This window comes from Anser brachyrhynchus (genome assembly GCF_964034855.1).
Source record: "Anser brachyrhynchus genome assembly, chromosome: 6".
In the NCBI taxonomy this organism is placed as follows: Eukaryota; Metazoa; Chordata; class Aves; order Anseriformes; family Anatidae; genus Anser; species Anser brachyrhynchus.
In genome coordinates, this window is record NC_137700.1 from 41,381,707 (window position 1) to 41,401,974 (window position 20,268).

At 54.9% G+C, this 20,268-nt stretch overlaps 1 protein-coding gene across 5 annotated transcripts in view; it reads right to left on the reverse strand.

Moving 5' to 3' along the window:
* FAM53B (family with sequence similarity 53 member B) overlaps window positions 1-20,268 on the reverse strand; it is a 50,977-nt gene that overhangs the window by 24,231 nt on the left and 6,478 nt on the right. For 2 of the 5 annotated variants that reach the window (XR_013953235.1, XM_080598689.1), the window contains exons 2-4: window positions 12,994-13,054; window positions 7,902-8,115; window positions 5,000-5,051 (exon numbers count right to left, since the gene is read on the reverse strand). Coding sequence is in view for 3 of the 5 variants with exons in the window: in XM_080598689.1 (XP_080454815.1) it covers window positions 5,000-5,051; window positions 7,902-7,970 (121 nt within the window). In the remaining 2 variants the exon portion in view is untranslated. Of the gene's footprint in view, window positions 1-4,999; window positions 5,052-7,901; window positions 8,116-12,993; window positions 20,068-20,268 lie in introns of all 5 variants that reach the window. The other 3 variants (XR_013953234.1, XM_080598687.1, XM_080598688.1) reach the window with 2 other exon arrangements.

Sequence of the window (20,268 nt, forward strand, 5' to 3'; positions counted from 1 at the left end):
CCCGTCCCAGCATGAACCCCACAGCAGCCCCCAAAATGTTTTTTCAATGCAAAGTGTCTGCCCTGACACCAATGGAAGCACAAATCAAAAATGAGGATAGTCTAGGGGTTGGGGGTGTAATTAAATGACCCTGGAAAGCCCTGTGAGGAAAAATGGCTTTTTCTGTTCAATTTTTTAAGACTAAGATTCACGTCCCGAGAACACTGATAACGATAATTGCAGCGGAGCCATTAATACTGCTGCAGTTAAGCCTGTATTAATTTTCTTAAATTACAAACCTCAGCTTGGTTTACCCAGAGGCAACAATTTGTTCCAGGATAAAATCCACCGAGAGAACTCCTCGGCTCAGAAGTAAACTGCTTTGCTGGAAAACGCTCGTTTGCCTATCGGAAAACGATGGAAGAACATTTGCAACAAAGGTCCGATGTAGCTGTGGCACATGGAGCTCTTCCCCCTGGTTAAATGGGTCCTTCTCGGCTGTCGGTGTCCTCAGATGAAATAGCCTGAGCCTCTTGCTTCTGGATTTTAACTTAAAACTACAAAACTAAACATTTTAAGTCACTTGCTGAACGTGTCCATCAACTAAACGAGGATGGCTTTATCGGGTTTAAAGCAAGCTACCTTTTAAATCCTGCTACCCTTCAATCTAGAGCAGCTTGCTTAAGTTCTGGTTTTACCCCCATCTCACCCTTTCCTGATTTACTTGGAAAAACATCCACTTTTTTTTCCGGGTAACCTTCACCACACTGAACAAGTCCAGGTCCTGAGGTCTCAGAAGCTTTGTTCCGGAATCAAGGAGACTGGTGGTGTCCGAACAGCCCTGAGATCCTTGCACATCTGGCTCCCATCAGATGAAGGCACCGGGTTTACTGTAGCTGTACTGTAATGGCACAAAGCTGAGCCAGGTGACGTTCAGACTGGATCTTAGGAAACATTTCTTTACCGTGAGGGTGGTCAAACACTGGGACAAGCTTCCTGGAGAGGCGGTTGATGCCCCATGGCTGTCAGTGTTCAGGAGGCATTTGGATAACGCCCTCAATAACATGCCTTAACTTTTGGTTAGTCCTCGAGTGGTCGGGCAATTGGATGATCTTTGCAGGTCCCTTCCAACTAATCTGAACTGTTCTGTTCTGTTCTATTCATAAAGATTAGTCGCTGATGGACCAGAAAACTTCACCCAAGGGAATTTCGAGTGAAATCGCTGCCTGCAGCCAGGAGAGAGGAGGAACGAACCCCTCCACCTGCAGCAAACGACCACCAAAGGGCCAGACCGACGGAGAGCTTGAGAGCAGCCCCAACGCGGCACCCCAAGCCCTGCTGCTACCTGTGCCCTGCCGCAGCCCCTCCTCCAAGATTTGGGCACCATGAGCCTCAGGGGGATCCCATTCCCTCCAAGTACCCCAGAGACTGGAGCCCACCCATGCCAGCCCGGGCCGGGCGAGCTTTGCGCACACACCGGCAGACCGAGGACAGGCATTTCATCTACGGGCACCACAGGTGAAGGAGGTCCTGTTGAAACTTCAGTGGAAGTAACCAACCTGATCTGGGGTCTCGGTACCCCAAAGGAAGCCTGGAGCTCAGGGAAACGTTTGCATTTCTTCCCCTGCACCTTCGGGATGGCCGGCGGCTGCCGAAACGCCTGCTGAGGGGCTGCCTTCCTCCGATGACACGGAGTAAATTTTAACAGCCATGCTCATAACCACAGAGAAGAAGGGTGTAAAATCAAAATGCTGACACAACTTTAACTATAACGGCACAAATGTGCTGCTATAATATTTTTACAGCTCCTTTTTATACATAATGCATGATCCTTCTGCTCAAGTTTCCTCCACGTTCTTTTCCTGTGAAATAATTTACATTCATACATAATTTATTACAGCAACTTGTAAAGTAATTACGGGTTTCAATCAATTTTTTTTCCTCCTTTTTGGCAGATAAATTCTGTTTGGATCCTAACCCAAACATTTCTCTTCATGCGGGTGCACATCCAGCTCCCTTTTTCACATGGTGTTCACGTCGAATTTTAGTCTCCTGGCCCCCGCGCACCGGGGAAAAGGCAGCCTGTATTTTCCACTGCCCCCTGTTTATGTTCAGGAGATGATTCCTCAACGTGGAACAAATCTGACGGTTGCAATTAGCTGAAGGCAGCGCCACGGAGCCTGACGGCCCTCCTGCTTTCCCCTGGCACAAATCAGATTAAAATACAACGCGCGGAGCTGTGCTTCAGGGGGAAACGCAAACAACAGCCCCCAAACCTACTGCTTGAGAACAGGCAACGTGTGCACGCTCTTTGTGCTGATAGCCTGTACATCGGAGGGAAATTCAACACCGTTTTGGTAAAAACGTGCCCGCTCCTCAGCTGCTACCCATTGAGGTGCCAAACACTTCTTACTTACCTGCTAAAGAGGAGTTGGTCAATATTTCCAACGTGTTGTTAAAATAGTGTGCAGCTTCCACTGCCGTCCACCCGCAGACGGAAAATTTTCAATACAGAAAGCCAAAAGTAATACCCAAACTTTCTAAAATGCTCACTTCTTTCTCTAACGCGCTCTTTTACTGGTGGACATGTGATGGAGACCACAAGGGAAGAGAAGGAAAAAAATCTCTGTCCAGGAATAGGGCAATTCCTACACTCCCAGGTGTTTCAAGGGCCCATCAAGGAGAAGAGGAAAAAATGCTTTTGTTTATTTATGTAGCCCTTTGCTAGGATGGAAATTAAAGATGAAATGCCTAGAACTATAAATTCAACAATCTTTTAACCAATATTTCTGTCATCCCACTGACAAAGTGTTATTAATAAATCTGAAAATCAAAAGAAGTGGATCTAACATTGTACCATCTGACATATCAAGCCTTTAATGACGTTTACTCATATACTGAGTTATATTATAACCTAGAACCAATTTTCAGATCCTTACAGAGTTTAGAACATCTTACATCTAAAATGTGAGGGACTCAGTTTACTCCTTTCCCCTTTAAAGTGTTTTTCCAAACTTTTTGCAGGCAATGATCTTGGCAGAGTGGCTCGTGCTGCCCGTTGCGATGCTGCCGGAGTGCCCATTGACCACGACATTTGTGACATTTACATTTTGACTCCTTTAGATCTGGTTTGAGGCCACCAATACCGAATTTGGCAATGGGAGCAATCCCTGTATATGACATCCCCTCTGGCAAGAGACAGAGTGGGGCACCCGTGGTCTTCACACGAAGCTTTAGGGCCGCCTCTAATGCTGACTTAAACAGGAAACAAATGGCATGAAAATTCACATTATGCCATATATTGGCACAATCCCTGGCTTGCCAGCCTAGGCCGGCCGGGTTTGTTGGCTGTGGGGTATCATGCACCCCTGGGGGCCTAGACCAACCTCTTCCTGCTCCCTCCTGCAGCCACGTGTCCCCATGCCGATGCTGGTGAGAAGTCCCAGCACTTGGACCTTGTCTCCATGGGACACAGCACAAGGCTGCTCTGCCACCACTCCAAACCTCGCTGTGTTTATTCACCTCCCTGCTTTCCCTCTTGGCCCTCTGACCTGAAATATTCACCCAGGTGCACACTCAGGGCCGTCATCACCCTGGGACTTATTTAAAACATTGAGCAAGTTTCAGCGTTGAGCTGGTTTGCGACTGTGGCCCAGGTTTGGAGGCATCAAGAAGAGCGTTCGGGAAAGACGCCTTAAAAAATTAAGCACCAACCACACAACGCTCTGACATGCCGGGGACTCGCTCCTCTTGACTGGGCATGACAAAGACAATTACATGGTAAGCTGTGGTCAAGGAGGTGAGATTGGGTTGCCTTGGGAACAGGATAATTTGGCAGCCAAGGAAGACCAGCACCGCACTAGGAGGACGCAAAAGGCTTTGTAAAAGCTATTAACACCAAGCTGATTTTCAATTAGGCTTAGGCTCTTCATATCCGTGGAAGAGCCTGCCAGTGCCACAGCACAAGACAAAACCATCTGATTGGGTTTCTTTGTCCCTTACTCATTTTTGACAGGCAGGAGAAAGGGAACGGACTGTTTCTACCCATTCTTGACTTGGAAGCTTGTGACTTTCATCTGAAAAAAAAAAATCAAAACATTTTCCATCTTCCCCCCCCTCCTCCAATTGACTCAAGTTATCAGAGAGCTTGGGAAATATCTCCCCTCAATGCATGTGCTCAGCTCCCATTAACGCTAATGAGAGTTGTGTCCACGAAGAAAAGGGGTAGCCTCTTTGTCTGTAAAGCATTGGCTTTCATACCAAGTAGCTTGGCTCGAACTTGACCTACAATTTTAATTGGGTTTTGAGACTTCGCCTAGTGACTGGCTCCCCATTACAAAACCCAAAGAACACAATATAGGGGCACATCCTCCTGCGTCATTGGTTTTTCGGGATCGTGGGCCAATGCACCAATCCCCCACCAATTTCAGAGGTTGTACAGCATTACAGATGATAGAAAGCTCTGCCACAAAAGGTGTTAAACACCATATACAACAGCTTACGTTACTGTTAAAGGCAAAAAAAAGATATTTTCATTATTGTCTGAGGCATGACCAAACACATCGTGCCAAGCAGTGGAACATTTTAGTGATAATACATTTATTATTTGCATCATGCAGAGCCATGGTCGTGGGCTGGGTACGCAAACCCCTGAGGAACACAGTCTCGGACCCCAAATGCTTACAATCCCAACAATACAAGTAATTCTAAAAATAATAACATATATCAAAGCACTGGGGGGCAGGAGACAAGCAATTCACCCAGCACGGATGGGAGGGCAGGAGACCACCCCTGGGAAAGCAGGTGGCCTGGCCGTGATGGCCACCACTAAGGGGCTTCCCACACCGGGTGACACTGCACCTCGTGGCACCAAGGGGCTGTACCCCGGGGTCACCCCTGCTGGGATCTGCAGGGGAACATTTTTAGGAGGGCTCCAGAAGGTCACTACATCTTCCCGCACATGGCCGAGGAGATGGGAGCAGAGGTGAAGGAAATACAGAATGAAATTTTGGCTACTTACCCATAACGCCACAAGAGAAGAGCGTAGGTCCTTGACTCATCTTTGGAGTGTGCTGAAAACAACCAGAAAAACTATTCACGTCTCGCAGACTCGACCGACGCGCGCCATCCAGGGACAGAGCGAAGCACCCGAGGGCGCAGCCTTGCCTCCTGATCGAAACGTTATCCTCCTTCGTCTTCCCTCAGAGAAATCGAGGTTAATTACATGCTGCGGAGAGTCAGTGTTGAGACCTGAGCTTGCAAACCATCGCTCCTACAGCTAGTCCTTGCCCACGGGAACAGCTGCAGCAAGGTCCTGGACCCAAAACTGCAGAAACTAAACCAGTAGTTTAGCTGTAACACTGGACGGGGCAGGACAGGAGCAGCAGTGGTGGTTGACCCACTCCAAGCTCATGAAGGTCTCCCATCTAGACACAGAGCAGCTATGTCTTTTTTTTTAAACATATAGCGTGTTTCTGAGACTCACCCCAGCATTTTTCCTGAGGATTCTGCATCCGGATGGTGCCAATGTGCACTAAAAATAGGGAAAAATGCCACTATATGGGCACTAAATAAGCCCAGTTCGTTTTTTACGCTCTTTTTTCCAAGAATTTTCCTCTTGACTGTGTATGACAAAACATCAGACTTCTAAAAATGGGCATGGACAGTTCTATATACAATAAATCAATATGTCATCTGGAGTTGCATGCCATTTCAGCTATGCCCGCAACAACACACTTTCATACTAATTGTTCTTTTGTTCTCCCCCAAAATACCCATATTCTGCTTCCGAACTGTCTGTCCTGGCAGCTCCGTCCCCTCTGAACGAGGCTTTACTTCATCTGAGCAAAGCGCTGGCATGCGCTCCGCGTCCATCTGCGCTGCCACTGCCGTGTTTTATCCGGAATTAGGCCACCACAATCACACCTTCTCTCCTGATTCATCTTTTACACCTTGCATGCTCACGTAATAATAATAACAACAACAACAAAAACAATAATAATAATAACAATAACAATAATAATAATAATGATATACCAACTGCTGGCACAGCCCCTGCAGAGCAATCCAACAAAACAATCCCACTTCACGTACGGAATGCTGCCCCTACAGAAGGTATCGGGATGTGGAGGCAGAAAGCAATAATTTTTGCAGATGAGAAGAAGGTGAGCAAGGGTCCGTCACCTCTTTTGGAGAACGTGCCACTTTTGTAGGTGAAATAAAGATATTTCTATCTGCGAGACACCATCTTTTTAAGTAAAGGCAGGTAAAATTAATCGGGAGGCAAGGAGGACGTGCGGCTGTCTCCACAGAGTGGCCAAAGTGCAGCAACCATGGAAATGGGACAAACCCCAGGAAAAGCAGCATTTTTGACAGCGCGCTTCTGCAGGCTTTGCTCAGAGACAAGCTAATGCCCACGAACGAGGAAGGGAGAGGAACATCTTCATGTGATGTATGCCTCACACTGAGTGTAATGACCACTTTGTAAGAGCTTAGGCCAAGATCAGATTGGGATATAAGACAACCAACGAATCCGTGGGTCTTCAGCTGGCGATGGTGCCCTGCTGCTCAGACCTTTATTTTATTTAGGGTTCACTCTCTGGCGTTCCCCATGAAGTCAGCGGAAACACTCCCGCTTTCTTTGCGAGATCAGACTTCTTGTGAACGTCTTGCCAGGACGAGCCAGCTGCACTACTGACACAGCACTGGGAGGCACCCAGCAAGCAAGGGAGGGCAAAGCTTGGTGGCGCAGCTCCGCAGCCCTCCCAGCACTGCCTGCTCACTGGGCGACGTGGAGAGGAAACTTTTCAGCCTTTATGCAGCCGACCGTCCTCCTGCACAGACAGCAGCCCCCTGGGGAGATGTGCAGGGACAGGACCCTTGCCCAGGCTCCTACACCTTCCTGGGGCATGACCAGAGCTGATGCTCAGTGTGCCCCCTCGCAGGAGATGCTGCCTTCCTGGCAGGAGCCAACACTGCAGCATTGACGCTTTCATAATATATCAACAGTTTTCTTTCCCAAATTTCAGCCCTTCAAGCCTCTGGCTTGGTCGCTTCCTCCTCCACCACCCAGCACCCTGTGCTATCTGCCCAGGAAGCCTGGCCAGACAGACCTTCATCCCCAGCAAACTCGGGTTTTTACATTGCTTTTAGGCTCAAAATGCCCTTTTATGGCTAATCCTGACAGATGCTTCCTGCCGTGTTCTTGAGCATCCTTATCTGGGGCTCTCTGCACCCCGTGAGGAACAGTTTTTGGACTATTTTCTGTTCCGACTGTGACCGTTTCTCCTGGAGGTACAAACACCCACGGCCAGCCATGCCTTGTGCTTTATAGGATGGCTCTGCGTTATCCCTCACCCTCTGCCCTACACCCCACCAGCTCACCCTGGCCTTGCTTCTCATACCACTGCCATTTCAGCATCATTTACTTATTTTGACGCCCCATTTTTTTTTTTTTTCTGTTGCCAGCTCGTTTGGGTTTGCATCCCTCCCGGCTGCCAGGGAGCCTGTTAGCTAACAGCCCTGGCCTCTGCCAGCTCCCCCTTAATCCTGCTCCCCACTTGCTCATCCTCCTATTAATGACGAGCATCTGTTCGCTCTGGGTAAAGCAACTTCTAACCCATGTTATTCACGGCATTGATTTTATTTTATTTTACTTTTTACTCTATTGCATGCTTACTGAAATGCACATATGCAAAAGTTAAGGCACTCCAATCATTTACTAATCGCCTGCTCCTTGGAAATGAATGCAGCCCAGCAGAAACCAGTGGAGCACTGCTGATAAAAGATCTAAAGATCTAAAGATCTAAAGATCTAAAGATCTAAAGATCTGGCCCTGCAGCACAAAAAGAAAGCACACCATAAAGCTACAGCGAAGCTATCGGCAGCAGCAGAGCCGTCAAGGAACACTTCGCAAGGCTTACCAGCTCAGTCCTGCATGTTACAGAGTCAGCACCTTTGTTTTCCCGGGTTTTGGTTAAGATCATCACCATGGTAGTGCAGTCCTGCGTCGGAGTCCATCAGAGTCCAGGCAGAGGTCGCCGTCAGCCATGGTCTGGCGAAGCTCCCGTTTCAGTGCATTTTCCCCCAAAAAGGGCTGAGCGCAGCGGGGGGCTGCGGCCGAACGCCGGTGACTCCCTGCAGGCACAAGGGAGAGAGGACGAGGTTTAGAGGAGGACTTGAAGCACCTTACCTGACCAAAGGCACGGGGCGAAGGGGCTGCGTTAGGAGAGGGGCGAGGAGTATTTGTTTTAGGCTCTTCAGCATTGCTGGCGTTCCTCGGCACCCGATCAGCTCAAAGCTGTTCTGTGCCACGGCACTTGCAGGAGCTGCCTGGAGCACATACTCCTGAGGAACACGAGTATTTCAGACAAGCAAATAAAGACAAATTCCTCTTTAATTCTCTCTTCTGAAAAAGGGAACCCACAGCCCCTGTGTTGGAGAGGCTGAGGCTTCAGAACAAGGACCCACTAAAGCCCCAGAGGCTATCTCACAGAAGCCCTTGCCTGCAGCATGACCAAGAGCAGATTTCCAGCAGAAGAAGCCAATTCCACATCAATGCCTTTGGGAACCCCTTGTATGTCCCGTGCTACCCCAATATCTCCCCGTTTCCTGTCCCTTTGGGGACAGAACAGGGCACAGAGCTGCCTGCAAGGAAGGAGAGAGCTCCCTGCCCGTCATCCTGAGGGCCACACAGCGTCTCCTGATCCTCCCTTATCTCCTTGGCAGCTTTAGGCAGTAAAAGCTAAGTCGGGGCTGCACAACGAGGAGCCCAATTCCCAAATATCGGAAAATGCAGGCAGCGCTCACACGGCACCGCGCAGCCTTGGCCACGAGCACCCGGCCCTGCCTCACCTCCCGGCATCCTCTCCCATACGTTCACCCCCCTGCAGAAGCAGACAGCTTGCGATTCAAATCTGATTATAGGAATCAGCGCTTTTTCCCAAATCGCCCCTCTAATCCTGTTTCCCTGTTTTGTTGCCTTGCAGTTAACGCGAACAAACAAGACCACCATTTGCATGATCCGAAGAGCATGAAGCATTTATCTGGGGACACGCAGTCAAAACCAAATTGCAGCGTTTAAGGACAATACTTGAGAACACGCTGCTGAGCATTAAACCTCATTACAAACTGATACGGATTCCCTCTCCAGCTCGTAAATCATCTTTTTCGTGTTTGCTCGGATTAGAGGTCGCGCCGGTGTTACGAGTAGCTCATTTAAAGGCCAGCTGGCTGGTGAAGAGCAACCACCTCCTCCGGGCTCGTGAGGACAAAGTTCACCCCGAGTGCAGAGCCGGGATGGGGAATCAATGCAGGTTTCAAAGATTTACCCTTCCAGATGGCACGTGGTATGGACTTGGCTTCTTCCGGGGTATTGGTTGCCTCACACATACAATTTACTGGTAGCGTCGCCATAAACCCCTGGGCAACCCAACAAGCACGCGGCAACCATCAAATACAAAAAGCAAAGTATTTCAGAGCATCAAAAGCTCACGGGACCTCCGTCAGGGCATGCGGACCCCCAGGCTTGGGCCTGTGCAGGCTCGGAGCGAACACGAGCCCTCCAAAAAGGGCTGCCGGCGCCGGCACGTAGCAGGGCACAAACGGGGACACACCAAAGGTGCCTGGCAGCAAGGAAACACGGAAATAGCTCCACGGGGGGGGGAAAATACGCAACGCTGGTGGTAGACTCGCTGCCGAAACTCCGGTGTCTCACAGCAAGGTCGCCACGGCCTTCGCGGTGCCGCAGGGCCCCGTCTCTGCAGGCCCGTCTCTTCCTTGGGACCCCTGGGACTGTCACTGGGGACGCCACTTCAGCTCCATCAGCTGAGCCACAGCCAAGGCTCATCCCTTCCTCCGCCTCAAGCTTTCTGGGCCACGCTGGCCCATTTCTGGCCGCATTTGCTGCTGGACCTGACGCAGGGACAGCGACGCTCGCCCGCGCCGGCCTCGAGGTGCTTCGGAGGGCGCCGGGGCCACTGCCGGCAAGGCGGCCGTAGGGGAATTCGGGATCGAATGAGCGTTCCCAGCAGCAGGAAAGCAGTTAAGCACGGCTCCTCGTTAACGGGCTACGATTTCTCCAGAAATAATTATCTTTCCCTAAGGTAATGATTAATGCTGCTGCAGCAGACTGCTACGCGCGCCCGGGCGCGGCGGCAAGCCCGGGCAGCAGCTCCCATGGCGGCGCCATGCCCACAGCATCTCCACCAGGAATACCACCGCCACCACCAGTAGCCCACCAGTATCCCACCAGCAGTGATCCCACCAGCATCCCCCAGCAGTGGTTCCACCAGCACCCCCCAGCAACAGTCCCACCAGCACCAGGACAAGCCTCTAGGCACGGGCTCTTTCGTTTTCACCGCCACTCAGTGGGGTTTTTAAAGCACCCCCGCCAATAAATGGTAATTAAAAATAAAAAAAAAAGGCAGAACTTTCCACTGAAATGTGATTTTGGAGCTGCGAGGGGCGGCAGCCCATTCGGGACGGTCTCCCTGTCAGCGCTGCGCTGTGAGCAGGAAACCGCCGCGTATTTATAGAGCAGAAGCTTTCACACACACGGATGCTAATAAAAAGATAGTCTTCAGGGACCATTAATTATTTTAAGAAATGTATTTCCTCGTTTGCCATCAGATAAAGAGACTATCTTCATCCTTCAGCCAAGGTTAAGTTTAGACTTGGGCCACGGCCACGGGGATGACACAGGCTGGGAGCTGCCGGGGGGGGCTCCTTAACCCCCCAAAAAGGCTGAAAGCTCATCAGCCCTGCTGGCCTCAACGTATTTCCACCGTCTCAGTCCGAACGGAAAAGAGATCACAATGACCAGCAAGCAGGAGTGCTGGAGGCATCCCGAACCAGGCTCCTGCCCCCCGCCGCCGCACAGGCCGCCCCAAGATGCTTGTTCCCCTCAGCTCGCAGGAAAAGCATTGGTTTTCCCCAAAACAGCCCCAAATAACCAAATTGGTGCCAGCTCCGTTACCTACATCGCTGCATGGAACATCCAGGAGCAGCACGAGCGCGGTGAAATCACAAAATGTTAGCAAAGGGCGCTTTTACCATGGGTAAAAAACACTGAGTGGCAGCCCCTGCGACCTCCACAGCTGCAGAGAGGGAACCAGGTTTCCCTTGGCTCTGATTTATGGGCAGCATCGCAGCACCTGAACGCTGGTCTTCAAAAAAAATTACAGTGGGAAAGGAATAAATCATCATTTCTAAGTTTCGCTTAAGGATATAAACTCCCGCGATCAACCGAATTGCTCTTCACGTCTGTTTTACGTTTTCATTGAACACGGTTCTAGACCCACACGTTTGAAGAAGCAAACCTAGTCACTCCGTCCAAACTCTGAGCACATTTCCAGCACGCTAACACCCTCCCACTCGCTCCAGTCAGGCTTCAATTCCCCTCCTGCTACATGCAGCAGAATTCCTCTGTGCAAAGCGGCTGCGACAAAACCTGGGGCGCCTGCACAAGACAGTGGGCAAATCCTCTCCAAAACACCATGGGTCTCAGTGACTTACAGGGATTTGGGGAGAGCCCACACTGCTTACTGCAGTCAGAAAACATGTTTTAGGGCTTTTTATAGAGCAGAACCAACAACCCTGCAGAAGGTTTCCATGGGACAACAGGTATATTTTAAAGGGCAGAATTAAATCTGTAGATAGCATTACTTTTTTTTTTGCCCAGTCACTGGATAGTGTCCATATAAGAAAACTCTTCGCTCGGTGGAGCTGACTGTCCTCTGTCCCCAGAACGCCATTTGATTAAGGTATTTCGGGGCTATGCTGAATCTCCCCGTTGCACAGTCTGTCTCACCCTGCTTTAAATAATACCCAGAGGTACATTTAAATAACACCAGCAGGTACAGTTAAATAATACCAGCAGGTACATTTTCAACTTGTACATTTATTGTGTTACAAATTCAGAAAAAAAAAACCCTGCAGCCTGGCATCTCCACAGAGCCAAGCTCGGGCTCATCTCCTCTCTCGGGCAGTGCCTTGACTCCTGCAGCAAGGCCGGAGGGGCTCAGCTCTGGGCAGCTCGCTCCCCTTCCTCAAAACGTCCTGTCCAGCTTCTCACTCCTCCACGTCACCAGTAAATATTTTTATTTACAAGGTGAAAACCTCCAATAAATGCGAAATATCCCGTTCAGGGCGTGACAGTCAAGTCTTTGCTCTCCGAAAACCACCTGAGGACTGTGCATGGCAAGGAACAAGCTGCCCCAGGTTCCCCAGCCTCGGAGCAAAGGGGCGGCAGCGCTCCCCTGCCTCGCCCCGTGCCCCTGGCTCAGCGGGGTCTCCGCCAGCTCTCGGGACCCCAGTCCTCAACCATGGGTCCAAAACGCCAGAAATCAGCAAACGCAGGACCACGAGCAGCCCTCCTCTGCCAGCTGCCTGTACCCAGACCCATCTTTTCCAGGGCTAACGAGACAACGATGCGCGTTTGCCATTAATTAATAGGTAAAAGACTCGCCTGCCCTCCGCGTTTCTAACCGCCGGCAGAGCAGAGGGGGAAGCAGCGACTGGTGGTGTTTAAGATGTCAGGAGCTCCCTAGGTCCGCGCGGCTCCGTGATCCACATCACCTCTGTGCTTACGATTAACAGCTCACCGCCGGAGCCCGCGGCTCACCACAAGCAGCGAATCCACCCTGCAGCCACCCAGCCTGCTCCGAGGGGACCCGCACAACGGAGAGCCGCGGACGTGCCAGGGTGCAGCCCACGGCCGCGAACGAATTGCTAAGTGAATAAAAAATCAGAGCGGCCGGAGCCCAAAGCCAGGCACCCAAACACCCGCCGGGGGGGGAGCCCCAAGTCCCAGCACACGCCCAGACCCACAGAGCTGGGATCGCATCCCCACGTGTGATCTCACCAAAAAAATAGGAACGATTAACAAAAATTAAACACTGTCAAGTTCGGTAAGGAACCATCAGTTTTATTGCCCCCCTGCTCTTACGGGATAGGAGTGGCAGGGGAAAGACTCCCTTACAAACGGAGAGAAAGGACGGGGTGGGGGGGCCTTGCCTCAGCATCTCAGCTCCACGGATGTGGTGTTGCAGTGACTTTGCCTCCTCCTCCCCGGCGACTGAAAAGGAAAAGAGAGCAGAATTAGGCACTGCCAACAGCGAGTGGCAGGAGAGGGCTGCAAACCGGGGGGCTGGGGGGCTCCAGGCGAGAGGTGGCAACTGGACATGCAGGGGGGACGAGACCTCGTGCACGGCAGGAGGCAAAACCCAGAAGGGCCCAACTCCCGAACACGGGCTCTTCAGCGCCGTGTGGCACAGAAATTTTTGGGGGGGGACCAGCGAAACGCCTTCGGAGGGACAGTCCCCAGCTGGCAAGCTGGCACAGACCTGCTCAGCCGTGGCAAGCGCCCCGTGGCCACCCGGGTCCATGCCACCCTGGTAGGAGATGCTGGCAGTACTTCTGCGTGGAGCCACGTGGGCCACTTGGACGTACCCTAAAGGCTGCTTTTAGCCAGAGAAATGGCCGTAAAGATGGCACGTTGTCCTGGAGCAAACCCGCAGCCGTTGCCTAACGCCTTACTTGGGGACTGGGGCTTATTTTGAGCAAGCCCAGGGAGCCGGACCGAGGTGGTCTCTGCAGAAGGGCAGCTGAAGCAGGACCAGCCCGCTGGTGCAAAGAACCAGCTCACCTCTGCAATTTTACTTTATTTTCCCAATTGTGAGATTTATTACAAGAATTTGCAACGGTCGGGGAGACACTGTGAGTGTTGGCCACGCTCCCAAAAGCTGAGGAATTGCTGAATTGAGGATTGCTTTGGCTGCTTAACCCTAACAACCAGGGGTGCTGAACAAGCCAGCAGAGCCCAGGTTTACTTTTAATTACCGCCCGCAGTAAGCTGCTCCAGTAAACGGGCACAAAAAGCACTTCTTGTTTCTTCCTCGTACTGTTTGCCCCTATACAACCCATACGTCTGGGACAGAGGTGCTAAGCAGGGTCCCACCGTGCCATTTTTACAGAGCCACTTCTCAAACATAAACGATATCAGACAGCATGAAAGCCCGCCCCAGTACCTACCTCCGAGCACGACGTCCGCCTGCTCACGGCCAGGGCGAGCGGGGCTTCTCGGGCAGCCCAGCCGTGCTGGCTGCAGAGCTCCTGGTCCCTACAAGAGGCACGTCCTGCACGGCAAAGCGAGGGCGGCGACGGCACCACCACGCTCCCAGCGCCTCGGGGACAGCCGGAGAGCCCCGCACGGCGCAGGTACCCGCGAGGCCTGGGACACGTCGCCCCGAAATGCAGGGGACCCTGCTCAGCACCAGGAGAAGGCCACCGTCGGTCCCGGGTTTGGATACGGTTAGCAGGTCGGGGCTCTGCCTTTTCTGAGGCTGAGCTGGAGGATTGGTGGTGGTTGACGGCCCCTGAAGGACCAGGGGACAGAAGTGGCTGGATTTAAAGCAGGGAAATACTGGCTGTACACAAGGATGGGGAGAGAACGGCCAGATCTGCCTTTATTAATCCTCCGAGCGACCAAAGGGCACATTTTGAGGCTGCTCGTCCATGCACTGCCATCGACATTTCCTCGGCAGGGTACAGCAGCGGTGCGTCCCCAAAGGGAAGGGGCCGGGAAACCTTCACCCCCGTGCCACCGCCGCCACCTCCGTCGCTCCAACCCGCTGGAAACGCATTTCCCGGCCCTGCCTCTTGCACAGATCTCCTTAACGAAAGAGGAGCCAAACATCTGCGCGGTGTCTGACTTAGCGTGGATTTGGCAGGCCGAGCAGCAAACTCGCGCCGCCCTGCAGCCTCCGCATTTCTTGTTTTCCTCGGGTTCATCCAACACCCAGCAATCTGTTACCCGAAGACGGCTCCTACGTGCGCAGGCTGCCAAGGAGCCCACCCCGAGGACACCCAGCAGCACCTCCGCTGCTGTGCCCAGCGGGAAGAAGCGGGCTCAGGCAGCCTCCTGCCTCGGGGCCAGGCTCTGGCAGCGTTACCCCTACCCGTGGGCAGAGCCGTGGGCACGGGGCGTCCCCGTTTCTGGGGGAAATCGGGTGCTTCCCGCCGCTGCGCGGTGCGGAGCCCCACAAAGTCACCGCCAGCACCAAGGCGCGGGCAGGTCGGTTTCATCTGGTGACGGGGAACGTTGCAGGATGCTTCCCCTTCCCTCAAAAGAAGCCCTTCCCTTCGAGGAAGAAGTCAAAGCGAACACCCGCTCGTCGCGTTTCCCCGTTTCAATCAGAGCCGGGCAGCACCCGAGCGCGTTCGGCAACATTTCCACGGAGCCATTCACGGAGAGCTCGGCCTTAGGTTTCAGCCGGTGTTTTTAATATCTCCGGGAGACGTTCGCGGAGCTGGAACAATACCCAATCTGTTGCTCTAACACGCTCCCCGTTCCCGTAAGGTGTCAGCAGCACGTATAGCCCACACCTCGGGTAGCTTTGGCTCCTCGAGCGGCTCCCCAAGGGCCGGAGCGGGGAACATTTCCCCGCCGCCGCACGCACGCTCGTGGCCCCCCCCCAGGAGCTGCTGCCAGCGTGGGCACGGCTTTTTCGGGGGCAGCTGCCCAAAAGCAGCGTGCCCTTACACCCCTCGGTCCCCTGGAGAAGCAAAACCCACAGAGGAGAATTTTCCCACTGGCAGGAAGAGGGATGAGCCCCGCTACCGCCTGGCACACGTAAAAGCCCTCATTTCTCGAGCCCTGCCTCTGAGACGGGAGAAAAAAAAAAATAATCCAGCAGTAAATGGAAACGCAAACCTGGTTTTATTTCAGCTGGCACCGACGGCATCCTGCTCAGCCTTCCTCGAGCTCCCCAGCGGGACGGGGCATGACCGCTCCCCTCCCACCGGGTGCCAAGCCGTTTACGGCAGCGTGAACATGCTGTGAAGGGGAAAAAAAACTCTGCAACTTTCCCCCCTGAAGTCTCCCAACACCTGGATCCTCTCCTCACGTCCCTCCTCCCTTTTGGGGAAGAGGCTTACTCCAGACCTCGGCATCCGTAGGAGCAGGAAGAGGAGCAGAGGCGCGCAGGGAAAAAAAAATCTGTGGTTAGCAGAGGTGTGGAAAACGAGATACGGGGGCTTTCAGAGGCACCAGGAACAAGAAAACGCCCCGCTCGCAGCGCTGCTGGGCAGCGAGAGCGACGGGCAGGGCACCGGGAACGATGTGCAACGGGGAGAGCCGGTCAGCACGTACTTAGGTGCTGCACTAAGGAGAAAGCCAAACGCCGGTCGTGGCTGTCGCCAGGAGAAACCTGGGGTGACATCGAGCAGCCGGCGCTAAGCGCAGACCTTTCTTCACCCCCGGCTCCAAATAACTCACACCCTAAGCCCTCGCAGGACCGTGCCGGAGAGCCTCCCGCGCCACGACCGCCGGCAGCAGCAGCACCAGGCCCCGTGCGGCTGCACGCGCGGGTGACCCCGTTCCCAGCCGAAGCCGTCAGGAACTGCAAATCTTCATCCACCACGAGCGGTGCCAGCCGCTGCCGCGTCTCGCTTACGGCACAGCTGACCGGGATGATCTCCCCTCTGAGCTACCAAAAGCAAAGGGAGGTGTTTTTAACGCTTTCCGTAGCTCCGTGATTGTAACGGATATTCGGCTTTCCCAGGCGGCAGTAGCTCTCGGCACCCGTTTAACAGAATTACAGCTTGTCCTTTCAAAAATATCATACGGGGTTCATCTGTAACAGCTGGGACCAAACCTGCATGCCGTAACGGGGTCAGCGATACATCCCCGACGTTGTTTTACGGCGGCCGCCACTGCCACCCAGCACACCACGAGGCTCTTTGCAGTAATATTGCGGTCAGCGCGCCAACGGCAGCCGCAGGACATCCACCTGCTGTGGCTTTCCCCCTCCACCTGGAACGAGGATTTGCTACAGCCGCCTGTCCTGCCCGCGCTGCCCGTCTGTCCCGTGCTGTCCGTCCATCCCAAGCAAAGACAAGGCCAGTCATCCTCCTTAATGCAGTTTTACTCCCCCGGTGTCTCCCGGCGGGGGAGAAGCCCAGGGATTTGGTGCTTTAACGTCTCCCCGAGGTGCTGCGCACCAAGCCCTGCCTCTCCTCCGCCATCCTGAGACTTCTGCTGCACCCTCGCTCGGGCTGGCCCCGAGCAGGGGCAGGGGCAGGTTTCCCAGCTGCACGGTTTGCCAGGTTTCCTTCCTTACAGACCCTCGGAGCCGTGCCGACACACGAGCGCAGAGCAGCCACGGAGTCAAACCCTCCCCTCGCTCCGCTCCCGGACCTGCCACACGGCGCAAAGCCCCGGCTTTGGCTGCTGAAAGCAAAAGCTGCGGCCGGGATCCACGAATATCGGGAACGACACAGCCCAGGGGATGCTTCAAACGGGCCGCGGAGGAGCGATACCGACGCTGCTGCATTTAATCCTCTGAAAGCAACAGCCACCACCGAGCCTGCCTCGGGCTTTGTATTATTTGTGGAGCAGGGGGGTAGGGAACCCAGACCCTTCACCGGCACGTGTTTTTGGCACTTGCTCTCCCATTTCTTAAGCTTTACTTCAAATACAGTGATTAGGGAGCCGAACTGCCGTGGGTACCGGTGCATGCCCCCGTCCCAGGACCCGCACCCCGCAGCTGCACATCTCCGAAGCCCGCAGGAGCTCCTCACACACCAGCTCGCACGCACCCAGCGCACCTCACGGCAGGTGCAGGACGTACAGCACCGGATGAACCTACCCCACCGGACGCTGCAAGCTCCACAGCTCACGGATCAGCCACCCGGAGCCTGGAGAAACTCTGCCTGCATTAACTGCAGTTACCTTTGTTAATTCCCAACACCCGCTTCGCCTGCCCGTGAGCGAAGATTTAGGCAGCCCCCGCTCGCACCAGCTTGGCGGGGCTCCAGGCACAGGCCCCTAGCCTGGGAACTCGGTTTCCCTGAAGGCAGCCAGCTCGTAAAAGTTTGGAAAACCACAGCAGCCCGTGGCTCTGCCCCCTGGCTCGCTCACGTCGTGCGCTGCTGGCCCTGCGACTGTGGGCTCGCAGCGTGACCTCGGAGAAGCGAAGTCCTTGCTCATAAATACGGCGCGGCTGCTGCTACCAAGGCAGCTGGAGCACAGAATGAGAGATTTAGGGCTCAAGCCTGCTCCTCTGCAACCGGCACCCCCCAGATAACGTGCCGCGGAGTGGAGGAGTTGTTCCCCCAAGCGCGGTGGGGGCAGATCCGCCTGGGGGCTGCCCCCCATCACCACCGGCCCCGGGCTCCGCGGCACAGCCCGGCACAACAGGGAGGTTCGGGAGCCGCGGGTGCACCCAGCGACTTGTCGGGAGGCGGAGGAAAAGGGTGAAAACCAGTGCAGGTGGGGAGATTAGGTGTCTCTGCAACACCCGATACCCATCGCTCCGCCCGCAGCACTCGCAGCGCACGGGTCACCGCAGCGCTCCATCTTGTAAGCGTGCGACGAAGCGGGGCTTTGGATGAGCCCTCGCTCCCAGGGCTGCAAATCACCCGAATCTGGGGGGGGGGTTTGGGCAGCACCTCACCTTCCTCCCCATGCCAGCTGGGCGCCCACGCCAGAGCCCCCCACAAAACGGGGTGGCAAGGAGGGGGTCCCACGGGGCGGCCGCTCATCGGCCCCCCGCCAAACGAGCTGCCTACCGACCAGCGGAGGAGCAGCAGGGCTGAAAACCCCCTTCTCTTCGCCCCGTTAGTTTAAATTTAGCTTGAGGAGCAGGCAGGCAGCCCCGGCGGTGGGGATGCCAGTGCCACAAACAGCCCCAAAGCAGTGACCGCGGCCCCGACCCGCAGCATCGCAGGTGGCGCGTGTGGGACCCGCGGCAGGCGCGGCCCCCCCCGCCTGTTTGCCTGCCGCTTCCCCATGCCGGCAGGCTTGCTTCCTCTTCCTCCACCTCCCTCTTTCGGGAGGGAAAGGAGCGAAAAGAAGCGTGATTAACTCAGCCGCAGGCGGCTTGGCCGAGGAGCGAGGCAGGAGCACCTACGTACACCCCACGAGAGCGGCGGGGTGAGCGCGGGGCCGCGGAGGAGGCTGGGCTGTGCCGGGGCTGCGAGCGTCCCGGCACCTCCGCCTGCTCCAGCCCCGCTGCTCCAGCGCCTGCCGTGCCCCAGCTCGTGGGGACCAGACCCGGCAAAGCGCTCCCGCGAGCCGTGTGACACCACGGGGGGACGGGAACACAGCCCGGATCGCGCCTTTCGGCCCGGGGTGTCCTCTTCTTTACCCGATTTTTTACAAGGACAGCGCGAAGCACGTCCATCCCGACGGGGACGGACAAAAACAGAAGCTCTGTACGTTACGAGAAGGGAAAACAGAACAGCCTCACGCCACACAACTGGCGCTTGAGAAATCAGAAGTGGACCGGCAGCCATAAAACGGACAAACTGCACAAACCCCCCCTCGTCCCCACTCCATCACCTCCCCTACCCACCCCCAGCACGGGTTCTACGCCGAAACACAGGGGTTTGGGCAAAAAGCTGCACGCCTCGTTCTGCCAGCACGCCTGCTGAAAGTGAAACAAGCCTTTGATACTAGCAGGAATTAACTGCACATAATTAACTGCAGCAGATTTGGGGATTTATGTTGGTATACGTTCACCTATTTGCATGCGTGCACATTTACGCACACCTATTCATTAATTCATGCATCCAGAGTTGAAAGCCAGCCTAAATCAATGCCGGATCTGTCTCGCAGTCTGCTTGATCTCCACGTACAAGACTCTGCATCCCGTCCGCAGCAACGCGTTATGCCCTGCGCTGATTTACCCCGCTCCTACACGCAAAGGCAAACTTTTGGAGCCGGCAGGCTGGGCTCTCGCTGCTCGCCCTCCCAGCGGGCGGCCGCCCGCTGCAACAGGAGCCGGAGCCGCTCGCCGAGACCTTGGCCACGTGCGGCGCTCCCCGAGCCGTCCGTCCCTCCCTCCCTCCCTCCCTCCTCCGGGTCAATCCTGGAAGCACAGAGCCTGGACGCGGGGACCGAAGACCAAACGGCGGCCGGGCTGCGCGGGCCCCGCGGCGTGACACGGCCCCGGCCCTCCCGGGGAGGTGAGAAGGGCGCAGTCCCGCGGCCGACGGCTTCGGCTGGTTTCCTCTCGCCGCTTTTTCTCGCCGTCTTCCTCCTCGCTCTTGCCAAGCCTCGGTGCGTGTCCTAAGCAGCGTCGCGGGCTGGCCGAGGGGACCGTGCGTGACGCCGGGGGTGCTCAGCTGCCTCCGAGATGCCGGCGCCGCGCAGCCCACGGGATGCCGAGCAGGGCCGGGGCCGCCGGCGCGCGTGGGCAACGAGGAGCCGCAGCAGGGATGCTCCTGAGCCTGCGGTGCCTCCGCAGCCTGCTTGCGAGCCGGGGCCACCTCGGCAGCCCATGGGGA